The 14,098-nt window shown below is 37.4% G+C and overlaps 2 protein-coding genes and 1 long non-coding RNA gene across 4 annotated transcripts; 1 reads left to right on the top strand and 2 right to left on the bottom strand.

Moving 5' to 3' along the window:
- Nucleotides 1-1,443: 1,443 nt before the first annotated feature.
- LOC126774970 (peptide-N(4)-(N-acetyl-beta-glucosaminyl)asparagine amidase) lies at nucleotides 1,444-9,466 on the bottom strand. The gene is made up of 10 exons (XM_050496660.1): nucleotides 9,148-9,466; nucleotides 8,782-8,961; nucleotides 8,413-8,578; nucleotides 6,639-6,817; nucleotides 6,003-6,185; nucleotides 5,139-5,309; nucleotides 4,577-4,737; nucleotides 4,101-4,378; nucleotides 3,305-3,469; nucleotides 1,444-2,260 (listed from the first exon to the last, which is right to left on the bottom strand). Exons 1-10 carry the CDS (start codon nucleotides 9,358-9,360, stop codon nucleotides 2,097-2,099), a joined length of 1,860 nt encoding a protein of 619 aa, XP_050352617.1. The 5' UTR covers nucleotides 9,361-9,466; the 3' UTR covers nucleotides 1,444-2,096.
- A 222-nt stretch (nucleotides 9,467-9,688) lies between these two features.
- On the top strand, nucleotides 9,689-13,423 carry LOC126774987 (Bardet-Biedl syndrome 4 protein homolog). Its single transcript, XM_050496684.1, has 9 exons — nucleotides 9,689-9,762; nucleotides 9,858-9,991; nucleotides 10,197-10,309; nucleotides 10,443-10,537; nucleotides 10,794-10,968; nucleotides 11,488-11,764; nucleotides 12,158-12,313; nucleotides 12,674-12,877; nucleotides 13,110-13,423. Exons 1-9 carry the CDS (start codon nucleotides 9,729-9,731, stop codon nucleotides 13,236-13,238), a joined length of 1,317 nt encoding a protein of 438 aa, XP_050352641.1. The 5' UTR covers nucleotides 9,689-9,728; the 3' UTR covers nucleotides 13,239-13,423.
- Nucleotides 9,969-14,052, bottom strand: LOC126775054 (uncharacterized). Of its 2 annotated transcripts, none has more exons than XR_007669855.1 (3): nucleotides 13,949-14,052; nucleotides 12,141-12,337; nucleotides 9,969-11,638 (listed from the first exon to the last, which is right to left on the bottom strand). It is a non-coding gene; the product is annotated as an uncharacterized LOC126775054 (long non-coding RNA). The 2 variants fall into 2 exon arrangements; XR_007669856.1 differs by having other exon boundaries at nucleotides 9,969-11,635.
- Between the last annotated feature and the right edge of the window lie 46 nt (nucleotides 14,053-14,098).

Raw genomic sequence — 14,098 nt, 5'->3', positions numbered from 1 at the left:
TTTTTAACGTTATTTTGTTCTTATAAACCTTCAATCATCATCATGTTACAGACTATCATTTACAAGCTCAAGGTTCAACTGAACAATTATTTTATAGCATTTTTACCGAATAAATGTTCGACATGATTCTTTAACACTTTTATTCATAAGCAAATTGAAATAAAACAAACACTAAATTTTAAGCAAAGTTTGCCCCAACGCATTAGTGACAACCGCACCCAAATCAGTTAAGCCGTTCCTGAGGTTAGCGCGGACAAACGCACATACAAAAATTCAAACAATCATTATTTTGGGTTCTATTGCGTTAGACCAATGGCTCCCAATAATAATTTTACTCATAGTACATTTGTATTATATACGGTTAAAGACATTTATTTTCTGAAAAGATTTACATTTAAATCACTTACAGAGAAAATTACAAAACAATAAGAAAAAAAAATTAAATCGAATAGGCGTACATAATAAGTGTACATTAACAGTATCCACTGGTCCATTATTATTATCTTAGTATACGTACATAGTTGAGTAGTAGTTTTAGTAGTTACTTTACATAAGATATGTCTATAAGTAATATTATTTTAAGTCAGGAGTAGTGTAGTGTTTATTATATTATATATGGTTACAACTTTCCTTTTTTAGATTAATTTTGTATAATATTTAAGAAGAATCCTTTAAAATGTGGCTTTAAGACGTTTGATATCCTTCGGCGAATTTTTGTAGGCGCGTGCTCTTTCAAACAAAATACGTTTCTTGCCGTAGTTTGTCCTTAATTGGCCTAAACATGTTATTAGCATTTCAAATCATTCGCTTTTTTTATTTCCTTGGAAGTAATTTGACTGTATATCTTTTGTAAGATTTTTTCTAATATTAATGCAGGTGTTATTTTTATAGATTTGAGTTAGGTTCATTAGTTTTGTATCCTTATAAATTTATAGTAGGTGTTAAGTCGTTTAAATAGTCTTTATGAGTTTATTTTGTGCTGTTTGTAATTTTTGTAGATTGGTTTTGGCTGCCGAACCCCAAACTTCAATTAGATATTCCAAAATGTGGTTTAGCTAACGAATTATAAATAGAATAACATACACTTTTCGGAAGGCATGCTGTTATACCTCGCACAGCAGCGAAGAGTTGACAGAAGTTTTTTACGTGTTTTGTCAATATGAGGTTTCCACGTAAGCCGATTATCCAGGACTAAGCCGAGATATTTTTGACAAGGGTTTGAAGTTGCCTATCTTTTTGTTTTTGCAGCAAAAATTATGTAAATTGATTTATAGGCATTGATAGTCAGTAAGTTGGATTGGAGCCAGGCATTCAAAGTATCTAGATCTTGTTGAGCTTGATTAACCACAGCATCTATCTAATTACCATAGAACATGCAAATATCATCAGCATACAAGGTAAGGTCCCCTTTTAGTCCAATATATGTATAAATAAAACTTCAAATAAACGTCAACCAAGCTTTATTGCAATCGAATAATATCACTTATATATCACTTCATTACTGTGCATCTCAGTTGAGAAACATTACATAATTTTTACATAACCTTCATTTTATATATTAACAGAATAATTTTCATTAAATATAAATGTCCGATATAACTGGAGATATATCAGGAATTTCCACAGTGCCTTATAAACTAGAGTCGGAATAAAAAATATAAAATAAATATGGGTTTAAAATATTGAATATAGTTCAACAAAACATATTTAATTTCACCAAAAAGAGAAGATGGAAGAAAATGAAACGAAAGGATTATAAATATTAGAGAACATTATAAATATTATGTATGTATATTAAACTATAAGAATGAAATAACAAAAAAAAAATAGTTTAAAAAAAAAGGATACCGTATGACATATTTTATAAATGTAATTCTTAATAATTTAAAAGAGCAATTCATCAAATAATAATTATTATTATTATAAAGTTTCAATGTGTAATTGTATAAACATCAAATAAAGATGGCGGCGATAGAAACATTTAGTGGGAAACATAAATAATTTATCTATAATGAGCTTACAAGAGTGTTATAAACAAAGTGAGCAAAAAGCAAAAATAAAAAAAGGATATTTGGATGTGCACTAGTGTAGCGCGACTACTTGGCGACGAGGCGCGCCCGTATGTCGAGGCTGTCGGCAGCGCTGTCCAGCGGCTGGCGGAACAGCTGCGCGTGTTGCCACGCCACGTCCCCGCGCCCGCCGCGCAGGCGCGCGCGCAGCGTGGCGCGCCGGAAGCGACGCGGGAAGCGGACCGTGCTCTCTACGTCATATTTTAAATAAGTATTTATTTGGTTCGTATTATATATACGTTGCAGAAACCGAAGGTTTTTTTATGTTTAATATTATTTTTCGTTCGACAAGGTCAGTGTGCACGTGCGGCACAGTCGAGTATTCTCAACACAATGATTTGAAAATCGAACCGCGTTCTACTGACACATGACAACTCTTGAACTGTTAAAGCGTCTCGCTGTCAGTGTCGCCATTAGTTATACACGAGTCAAAACTAACACTATAATTTATTATTATTATATTACATTCTCTAACATATAAAAATCAACGACTAACCGGCGAAAAGCAGATCAGCAGTGCTATTCTGTACAAACTCACTTCATTACTCATACGTTAAATGTTGACCGACTTATGGTGATACACTATATCTTTTTTTTTATAAAATAGGAAGGCGGACGAGCATATGGACCACCTGATGGTAAGTGGTCACCAACGCCCATAGACAATGGCGTTGTAAGAAATGTTTACCATCGCTTACATCACCAATGCGCCACCAACCTTGGAAACTAAGATGTTATGTCCCTTGTGCCTGTAATTACACTGGCTCACTCACCCTTCAAACCGGAACACAACAATACCAAGTACTGCTGTTTTGCGGTAGAACATCTGATGAGTGGGTGGTACCTACCCAGACGAGCTTGCACAAATGTCACACATACATATCGCGGCATCATATCACTTTCTAACGTTTCACGAAAGATTTCTGAGGTGAGTTTCGAGTTCTTACAGAACAGGCCTACAGTTCTGACAAAATATAATCCATGTCATTTGCTTAAGGCAAATATGCATAGAGTATGCCTCTATATCTATTTAATTTTATTTTTACTACTTCAGTTAATGTAATAAAATAAATTATTGCTTTATTTTTTTTTAAGATGATCCATAAGTGAAAAATGTTCAGATAAAAACACAAAATTTTAGTTAGAACTATGTCAGTTTCAAAAGAGTATTTATTTCATAGTCTTAAGTATCTCAAATGGTTTATGGACATGATGGAAAATCAGACGTAACTCACCACCTAGCTCTGCGGCTATGGGCGTGTCGTTGTCGAATTGTATCGTCCAATCAATTTTTCCATCCTCATAAACAGCAGTGGTCAACTTAATGGCTAATGAATCGAACTCCAAGTTTTCTCCTTCAGTGGCAATCTTCCATGACACAGAGCCAGTCTCTTCGCCTTCTACAAAAAAAAAAAAAAACATTCCCGGTATTATATGGAAATTGATTGCCTTGATCGATTTAAGTAAATTACGGGCAGTATAAGGGTTTCCATATAACGACGGTGAAGGAAAACATCGCGAGGAAGCCTGCATGTGTCTAATTTCACTGAAATTCTGCCACATGTGTATTCCAATCCGCACTGGAGCAGCGTGGTGGAATAAGCTGTAAACCTTCTCCTCAAAAAAGGGGAAGAGGCCTTAGCCCAGCAGTGGGACATTCACAGGCTGTTACTTTACTTTTATGTTACGTTTATATCGTAATATTAAAACTGTTTGGTTTTACACTACGCACGCCAGTAGAACTCCCAATCGGGTTGATTTTTTTCTACATCTTCAACAAGCATCGTTATATGCAATCGATTTACACAAAACCGTAATGAGTTATATACCTTAACCTTCCTAATAAGTCACTCCGTTCATTTGTTTGCAAATCCGTAATGTAATTTTTGCAATTTAATGCGTTCAGACAGACAAAGAGACAGACGCTGCTGGGAACTTTGTTTTATAATATGTAGCGATAGATAAATTCTACAAATAACGAAAACATAAATTACATTAAATTAAACAAATACATCTGGATACAAAACTAACCTTCCCTCGCCAAGTACGCCTGTTTCCAGTCTTTTTCCACTTTTCTGAACACGTTCTCGCACTGAAACACTCCAGCCGTCCAGGTTTTAAGCGGCTCCGATTCCGTACCGTTGCTGCTTATCCGGTATCTGTCCGGACCGGTGCTGTACTGGATAGTGTGTTCACCCGGTACCTCGAACTCGAAAACGTGACCGGATACGGCTCCGCTTTCACCACGGGCCGTTCTCCATTCCTTAGATCCGGATATGCGACCGTGCGATTCGTAGTCTGTGGGTTTTCTGTCAAATAACATTTTTACGTTTTTAATATGCTCCTTGTACATATATTACACATGTGTCATAAATACGAAGGACCCTAAAAAGGGGCGGAGCTAATCCCGCATCGTGATGACGACATGGTGGTGTGACGATCGTGTGCGGAGCGACTGTTGCAGTTCACAGTGGACACACTCAGGCACAGCTACAGAGCACGCGTACCTCTCCCGCATGAGGTCGACCAGCTCCCGCAGCGTGCGCGCGGCGAGGTAGGCGCGGCGCGGCGCGGTCAGCTGCGCGTGCCGGCGCGCCCGCAGCGCCAGCACGGCCGCCACCAGCGCCGCCTCGCCCGGCGCGCCCGCCGCCGCGCGCCGCCGCAGCACCTGCGCGCCCGGGGTCAATGTACCGGCGGCATGTCGCAGAGATTATTCGTGACTCCATAATATATATTTTCCCCTTCTCTTACAACCCGGGTTCCTTCAAATGAGGCGTGAAGAGGCATCTTGCGGGCCGACAAGGCGGGGTCGGCTAGTACAGAACATTCTCCCGACTGTATTGGCCGTCGTCGCGTTTCAACTCTACCACCACTTACCATCAGGTGGAGTAGTCATTTGCCCTCCCGGCGCATATAAAAAAAAAATAAAATAATAATAATAATTCACTCAACTCATAGTCCACATCTTTGATATAGAATACTCCATGTGTTGGTGCGGTCGATTGAATTCGCGCGGGTTAGAAAAAGAAAAATATATTATTTAATGTACGAAGCAATTAATTCGAGTACCTCCTTGTGATCGTTGGTGTACCGCCAGGTGACGTCCTGCAGGTCGTCTCTGGAGAGCGCGATGACGTATGTCAACTTTTTGCCCCAGCCGTGGGAGTACATGAGCGGGGAGTTTAGAGTACCCTCACACGGGTCCACGTGAAGCCAACCGTTTGATTCGTAGTCGAAAACCTGAGAACATTCCAATTTATGTCTCTACTAAGATTACAAAATGCGAAGGCGTCTGTTTGTATTATCCGTTATGCAAATGGGACAGTACTCTTGTCACAGAAAATGACAGTTCTGGAACGAAGAAGCATTAGCAAAGTATTTCTGAACAGAATTGCATAAAGAGTTTGTGGGCCGAATAGTGACATATTGAGTGGCTACTTTTTACTCCGTAACAAATGCGCAGCAGTGAAACCATCATCATCACCAACAGCTATATATAGTTCAATTCACGATGACGCACCCCTCTCTTTTTTACCAATTGCACTTGCACTTAAGTCTACCATGTAGGCTTTAATGGTGGGGCGCGTGTTCATACATTAAAGTAACGGTAGTATGATAATTTTGAATTCAAACAATAACCAATAAAGTAAATGTATTATTATTATATGTATTTAGTCTTATTTATCTAATTATTCACTATATGCTTATTCATTATAGGCATTGAGATGAAATCATAGACAATTTACTATTTTTTACTGTTTTGACATATACTAACATTTAAGTCGAAGGCACTTTAAGAGATTTTATTATACTATCGTTCTTTCTGAACGCCTGTAAATTTATATTAATAAACATATTTTTGTCTCAGTGATGAATCAAATGCGAAATATGCGCGTGGGAAGGTATATATACACTTGTAAAGCTCCGACTCACCTCGCACCAGACGTGGTCGGTGGTGTCGTACACGTATCGCGTGTCGTACCCGAGCGCGCGACACAGCAGCGTGAAGCAGTTGGCCCACTCCCCGCAGCGGCCGCGGCGCGTGCGCAGCAGCGTGCGCGGCTCGTTGTAGCGCGGGAACTGCGCGCCCGCGCCGCACGACACGCACTTGTACAACTGTAGCCAAACCCTTAATATCTACCACTGGTGGTAGGGCTTTGTGCAAGCTCTTCTGGGTAGGTACCACCCACTCATCAGATATTCTACCGCAAAACAGCAATACTTGATATTGTTGTGTTCCGGTTTGAAGGGTGAGTGAGCCAGTGTAATTACAGGCACAAGGGACATAAAATCTTAGTTCCCAAGGTTGGTGGCGCATTGGATATGTAAGCGATGGTTGACATTTCTTACAATGCTAATGTCTAAGAGCGTTGGTGACCACTTACCATCAGGTGGCCCATATGCTCGTCCGCCTTCCTATTCTATAAAAAAAAAAAAATATACAGCAACCGAACACGTCATCGAGAAATATTACATTTAAAATGTATGTTTATTTAAGAATAAATAAAATAAATATTATACGAAATTTTACATATACAAACAAACAGTTCCCAATAATCTATTACTCACCTCAACTCTGCACGTTTCCGTTTCAGTTTTCATCGTTGTTGTCTTCACGAACCGCGTGGACCCCCCGCAGCTGTCACAGGGGGGTTGATCTACCCAGGTGAAGAACTTGTGCTTGAACCAACCCAACAGCTCCATCAGAAGAGCGATGTCGAATGACATATCGTGGCCTTTTAGTTCACCTATTGCAAAACATATTATATTAAGGATCGACCACCGATTGTCAAGTAGTGATATAGGCCACGTTTAAAAACGTGTGACAAATATACATTTCAATGCTGCTTAATCTATTTTTTTTTAATTATTAGGTAAGCTAAGTTTTTCTGGCCCTAGTGATTGCATTTACACTGCCTCATTCACCCTTCAAACTGTTAAACCACAAGACTAATATTTATTTATTTAACACTAGATGGCGTTGTACGTAGTTAAATCGCGCTAACGTTGTGCTCTCATAAAACACTAACACCTTTCGCTACAAACCTGTATCTTTGTCTATGTGGGTTGGTGACCACTTACCATCAGGAATTTTTGTGGCGCATTATTTACAAATAAAGCGCCGTATAACGATCAATATTTAGTAATTAAGGCTTTCCTTTATAAGATATTTTTCAATTTTATTAAGACTGATAATTCTTTATCAACTTACTTAGTCGTTTGGATTAAAATAATTAAAGTTGCTTTAGAAAGAAATATTTATGTTTTTTTTTTTACCAGGATCATTAAAATTAAAAAAAAGACGCGCGCTAATTTGAAACCGCCTTTTTGTTGGTGGGACAGAAAGGTAAAATAATTAATTAATTAATTATTGGCGCGACTTATTATTTATTGAATGTGTTTTTTAAGAGTAATTGAGTGAGTTATTTACATCAATTTGTAGGATTTGGTTTTCTATTTTTAAAAAGACCAATTCTAGGTTTTCATACAATCACTTTAACTTCTGGACGCTAAATATATGTACATTATAAAGTAAGTAACAGCCTGTAAATGTCCCACTGCTGGGCTAAGGCCTCCTCTAGGGAGAGGAGGCCTTAGCCCAGCAGTGGTTCGAAAAGGGTTTCGAGGAGAAGGTTTGGAGCTTATTCCACCACGCTGCTCCATTGCGGGTTGGTGGAATACACATGTGGCAGAATTTCGATGAAATTAGACACATGCAGGTTTCCTCACGATGTTTTCCTTCACCGAAAAGCACGAGATGAATTATAAACAGAAATTAAGCACATGAAAATTCAGAGGTGCTTGCCCGGGTTTGAACCCACGTTCATCGGTTAAGATTCACGCGTTCTTACCACTGGGCCATCTCGACCTTATATTATCAAATTGAAATTCCTTGGAGTAGTAGGAATGTAGATTAGATATCTGAAACTTTTAATTATTGTTTGATTTATTGTAGAGACGGCCCAATGGCTGGAATATATGAGTCTTAACCGAAGATCAAGAGTTCAAACAGAGTAATGCAAATTTTGAAAATAGAGCACTTCTCATATCTCATAATCAACTAAACTGTTAAATATTAAGTTACTCCTGTCTTGCTCGGCTAGCTCATCCAGAATCCATCTTTAATAGCCATCAGCAATCATATTTAACGCATATTTATAATATTCGTAAATATATACCAAATAATGAATGCTAAAGTAACTCTGTCTGTTATCTTGAAAATAAAATTTGACATTAAAGTTGCTTTGAATCTGGATAAGGGCACAAGCATATTAATAACAGATTTAATGAACATAAACAATATAGATAAATAGATAGAACAATAATTGTAAATTTTACGAACCTGTTTTGATTTTCCTTTGTTGTTCTCTCATTCTATCTAGTGCCATTAATTGCAATGTTACTAATGGAATATGTTCCCTTGCCGTCTGTTGCAGTTCCTCATCTTCGTATTTTATCATATCGTTAAAGAGGGTTTGTATCTTTAATAGTAACTGATTGTCGGTTTCCTGTGTACAAGCAAAGGATTTTTAATACAATCCATATGCAAATGGATTTTAGTATATCTATTTGGGATTATTAAATTGGTAACATTTAACCGATCAAAACCACAACCACTCTATATACTTTTCTATATATATATGCAAAATTATATGACAATCAGTTATGTAGTTAAGTATTAAGTAATATGTAAAACCTTATTAATGCATACCAATACATCGGCTGGTGTTAACTGAACTTTCTTTCTGTGTTGCAAGTAACTTGGAAGACCAGATGCTCTACTATTCTTAAAGGGTCCATAGCAGAAGCTTATTTTTCTTTCTAATGCCGCTTGAGCAACTCTCAGCTTATTTAAAGTCTGTTCTTTAGGAAATGTGAATTCATTTTGCCCCTGAAATTAAATATTTTATCTCAGTACTTATTTATGTGATGCTTTATATTTATTAACAACATTAAATTGACTTACTCATCATTAATATAACAAAGTATGTATTACGCGATGACGTTATGTATTAAAATTTCAAACAATTGAACAATTTTTTCCCTATGTTAAACCAAAATAAATTCTGCTACTTACTGTTTGAAATCCAATGTACTTAAGATAATCACTGAAAGCTTCACAATTTAGCAATTTTTTAAGCGTATCACTTTTAATTGTTCTTATTTCATTTTCGTGTGGATTATCTAAAATATAGTTGATAAGTTGCAAGAGTTCTTGAAGTATTTCGTTGAACTTATTAGTGTCTTTAACATTTTGTTCGACTAGGGCTAAACGCGCCATATCCTCCATTTTCAGATTTATATTGTTTTATTGCGATGGAATGTTTAGGAAGAGAAATATTTATTTATTACTGCATTATTGACTAAGTCATTTAGTAGGTACCGAAAACTTGTCAATTTTGTAGTGTCATCTAATTTTCCGTTTGGAAACGTACTGATCATTAAAATATTGTCTTTTGACATCTGTTTGATTTATAAAAGTTATTATTAACTCAAAATAGGTATATAGTTTCTGGGATTTCGTTTTTTTTTTTTAATAACTATATGTTATATCTTTCGAATTTTTGGTCTTTTGCTTAGCTTTAAGATTATACGTATATGTTGCCATGGTAATGAAAATGTAAACAAAAATTTAAATTAGAAATATTTTTATACAAAATGCAAAAACATTCTACTTCAATATCGAATGATGGTACAAATGGTTTAAAAAAAAGAACATTTAACTTTATTTTTAAGGATTTTTTTTCTAGTTTCAATCATTCGTAATTTTAAATCATGCACTTCCAGATTTCATACGAGGTTCACGAAACTGGCTTTTGCATACTCGCTATGTACGTGGTGAACATGCAATGTGTATGGAATTAGCAGAAGACTTGCAAAAACAGACGAATAGCACGCACAGATTTGCGTACTATATAAAGGTAAGAAAAGCAAAAAATATTAATGACCATGATATATCTTTCGTTAACTCGCAAAGTTGTATTTTTAAATTGTAGCTCATTCATTCTAGTTATAGGTCAAACAATAGTTATATTACTTATAATGGTTTATAAAACCACGCATAGCCTAACATTTCGATTTACATTGAGGTTCTGATAAATATCAGATTTTTAAAAATATGTACAGGGTGCAGTTTTGGCTGACGCAGGGAGACTTCAAGAGGCAGTGGATAAGTTCCACAGCTGTATTCGGCTACAGCCGCAGGATCCAGAACCCTTAAAACAAGTAGCTAAGTGCTTGTTAGTAATATTAGAATTGTTTAGTTAAAAGTAAATTTTATATTAAAAAGTTAATATTATATTTATTATGAAAAAGTTGATTATTTACAAATTGATAAAAATGAGGAGCATAATTATAAACATTTTGTTTCAGATATCGCCAAGGTCGTTTTCAACTGGCACTGGAAGCTTATTTGGAAGCAGATAAATTATCTAAGCAGCCAGATCCAGAAATCTATTGTGCTTTAGGTCGGTAGTTGTTAAAATGCGATTTGAGTCAGACGGTGGCACTGCACTGGCTTATTGTCAATATATAAATTACAAGTACAGTAAATATAATGCCTGGTGAGTTACGTCCATGAGGACGTGGCCGAAATCGGTCCGGAGGTCATCAATATTCCACTATCGGATTATGAATACGAATTAAGCACATGAAAAGTCAGTGGTGTTTGCCTGCGTTCGAAAATGGGATGATGGTCATTTGGTTCCATTATCTCAAATGCAGCGGAATGTGCGAGTGCGGTGGCGGGCGCGGGGGGCGTGCGGGGCGCGGGCGTGGAGTGGGCGCGCGCGGCGCAGGGCGCGGGCGGCGGGGAGCGCGCGGCGGCGCTGCTGGCGCGGCTGCTGCTGGCGGCCGGCGACGTGCCCGGCGCGCTGGCGGCCTACGACCACGCTCTCGCGTTAGATGCATTATATCACCTATCGCTTGCATTTATCTACCCGAATGCTTTTGCCCTATAGCCTAAATTCATGCCGAAAGCTCTTTTTGTTAATTGACATTTATTCTTTCGAATTACATTTCCATATCAAGATAATAAATGCCTAATATAAAAGAAAGTTATAATCACACGTCAATAATGAATAGTTATTATCACTTTCACTTATTTCCAAAGTTCAAATAACAACTTACATCGATAGTAAATAGCATATGACGTCATGTCAATTCGAGGCCAAAGTCTAACCTTACTTCTCCTGCCATTGTAATAGACAGTACTTATTTTATCCATTTCTACACACAAATAATCAAACACTATTTGTGCTACATTTTTTTTTGTAAAATTGTTAAGCTGTTTGCCAAGTTCATCAAAATAATTTTTTATAATGTAATAATGTCATCTACTTAATGCAGTCGCACTGCTTTTTTTTCAATATACACCATTTCATTTCAAACTGGCTCGACTTCAGATATTTGATCTTAGGAGTCATGCTTGCGGCGCTGATACTCTAGCTGCGGCAGGGGCACTGAGTCTCAGGGCAGGCGATCCTCGCCGTGCCTTTCAATTGCTAGGCGAAGCACTATCCCAGCAGCCTATGCAGCATGCTGCAGCACTAGCGCTAGCCGCTATGCTGCTGCAACACAAAGACGTAGATGCAGCGCTAGCAAGACTTAAAGCGGCTTTAAGTGCTCATCCGACATGTGTTGCTGCGCACTCAAACCTTGGTCTCGCGTTGCTTACAAAGAAAAAGTTTGTCGCTGTAAGTTTAGTACATTTATCAATATAAGATATAAAACATAATATATTTGATTTAATTTTACTGATGGTAGGGTGGCACCATCGACTCATAAGTGTTGCTGTGACTTGGTTTCAAGGATCAATGAATCAGTGTAATTACTTCCGGCAATAATGTACATAACAGCTTAGATGCACGGGTCGAAGTTGGAGTTTATATCTTACAGTGATAATGTTTATGAGTCGATGTGGCTTCTTCTTTATTTTCTTGTTTAATTTGAAAAAAACATATGAATGGATTTTACAATCACATTTGTGTCAAATAAATGGGCGTATGTTAATTTGTTTTTACATAGAGAAAAATGGAATCTCAAATAGTCATTAGTGTACGGTTTCCTTACGTGCGGTCGCGCGGCAGGCGCTGACCTGCCTGTCCCGCGCGGCGACGGTGGCGCCGCTGAGCGCGCGCGCCGCGCACAACCTGGGGCTGGCGCTGCTGTGGTGCCGCCGCCCCGCCTCCGCCTTCTGCCGCCTCGCCTGCGCCGCCGCCCTGCGACCCACTCGCGCGCACACCGTGAGACTCTCACCCTGTCATACTCTACCAAATAAAACGCTGGTTTGGGCTATAGAGGCCTCTCGGCCGAACTTATTTTTATTTAAAAGAAAAATACTTTTTAAAGTATGAATGTACGAATTCAATTTAAAAATTCGCCAGCCAGCCACTATCATACTTAAAGTTGATCATTTTTAACGGTTTTTTTGTGGGTAGAGGTTTTTTTTTAGCGTGTCGTGGAAATAATAATATATTCGGTAGCTAACTGGTTGCAAATTTGCTACATATACAAATTAGATTTACATAAATGTCCACAACCAGTAGGTACTTGAATAGAAACATTTTTCTTGTAATAACAAATTATACTATTTTTTTTATTAGGTATTGCTAATAGGAATTGCACTAGAACGTTTAGGTGATAGTAGAGCTGATGCAGCATATAATAGAGCTGCAGCTCTTTCTCCTGAAGACCCGCTGGTCAGGCTCAACCTTGCTGGTAGACACGCTAGAGCAGGGAGACTGACTGATGCTGTAGAGGAAGCCAGAATTGTCGCCCAATTGCTTGAATACGCACCTGACGCTCAGGTAACGCTGGTCTTGCGTATATTTTTATCGTCTGTAAACATCCCACAGCTATGGTTCCTCTTCTCTCGAGGTTTTAAGATTATTCCATTACGCTGCTTTAATGTGGGTGTGTCTACATGTTCACGAATTTTATCGCACACATGAAGATTTCATTTAAATTCTAGAATACCGCGGCTCTGTGGAATATTGCTCTAAAAAAACTGACATAAAATAATTTTAAATTCAATTTCAGTTGTCAAGTCATCTCGCAACTTTGCTGAGTCTTCTCCCGAAACCACTTCCGGAGACAATGGAAAACGAGCCCAGCACCACGATCGATGATACCCAAGAAACGAAGGAATTCCATCCAGATGAAGTTTGAATACGTACTAAAGTAAACGTACTAAACCTTAGTGAAACTCCAAAATGAATTCTGACATATTTTTAATTTATGAAACTTTTAGTACGAAAGAATAATAGAAGATCACACAGTAGTAAATATCGAAACAATTGAAAAAACAATCAAACAATGTACCCACTTATTTGTTAATAAAGTATATTGTCCAGTTTTATAGTTTTTTTTACGTATAAAGTCTTAGCTCACAGTATACAGCATTGGGTGGTACTTATTATGCCAAAGCGAAATTTGTAAAAGGATGAGAAAACCGTGACCATTATGAGATTCTAATATTAAACGTCATTCGTTGATTTCAAATTTACTAAATTTATCTAAGCGATAATTTTAGCTTAAATAAAAACGAGCCGTAACTAAACATAGAGAATATAACCACGTTAACAAAACTTAATTTAAAAAAAAACTGTTTTTTTTTTTAAATAATTAGTGCCCGTTTTAAAGAAATGACTAATATTCCTATTTATCCCTCCAATTGAGCGTACCTTTAGCTTGTGTTAGAAGTGGGGACAACATTGCTCTATTGACGCTTATAAAGATATGTATAAATATATAGACTAAAATATTTTGTGTCGTGAAAGTCACTTTCCGTACATAAATTTAATTTTGATTTTTTAAATTTCATACAAGTAAAGAGAAAGAGGCCTATTTTTTAAGGGTCGGAAACGCACTTTTACTACCTTCGGTATTGCAGATGTCCATGGGCAGTACAGGTGCGTCTCCCGTCCGTTTATCCAACATGTATATAAAAAAAAGAACTACAAAATATTTTATAATGAGAAAAAGCACACGTACATATTATGTCGAACCGTTGTGATTTATCGATAAAA

This window comes from Nymphalis io, chromosome 17, assembly GCF_905147045.1.
Source record: "Nymphalis io chromosome 17, ilAglIoxx1.1, whole genome shotgun sequence".
NCBI lineage: Eukaryota > Metazoa > Arthropoda > Insecta > Lepidoptera > Nymphalidae > Nymphalis > Nymphalis io.
The sequence above is the reverse complement of the archived record's forward strand: the minus strand, read 5'-3'. Positions and strand labels throughout refer to the sequence as shown.

Excerpts from the sequence above, each read along its gene's own strand:
- LOC126774970 (XM_050496660.1), bottom strand. The coding sequence starts at position 9,360 with ATGGAGGATATGGCGCGTTTAGCCCTAGTCGAACAAAATGTTAAAGAC. Across the intron at positions 4,379-4,576 it reads GTCGACCTCATGCGGGAGAG|AAAACCCACAGACTACGAAT; the intron begins GTACGCGTGCTC and ends GTTATTTGACAG. Across the intron at positions 3,470-4,100 it reads GGCGTACTTGGCGAGGGAAG|AAGGCGAAGAGACTGGCTCT; the intron begins GTTAGTTTTGTA and ends TTTTTTTTGTAG.
- LOC126774987 (XM_050496684.1), top strand. The coding sequence starts at position 9,729 with ATGCAAAAACATTCTACTTCAATATCGAATGATG. Across the intron at positions 9,763-9,857 it reads TACTTCAATATCGAATGATG|ATTTCATACGAGGTTCACGA; the intron begins GTACAAATGGTT and ends ATGCACTTCCAG. Across the intron at positions 10,538-10,793 it reads AGAAATCTATTGTGCTTTAG|CGGAATGTGCGAGTGCGGTG; the intron begins GTCGGTAGTTGT and ends TCTCAAATGCAG.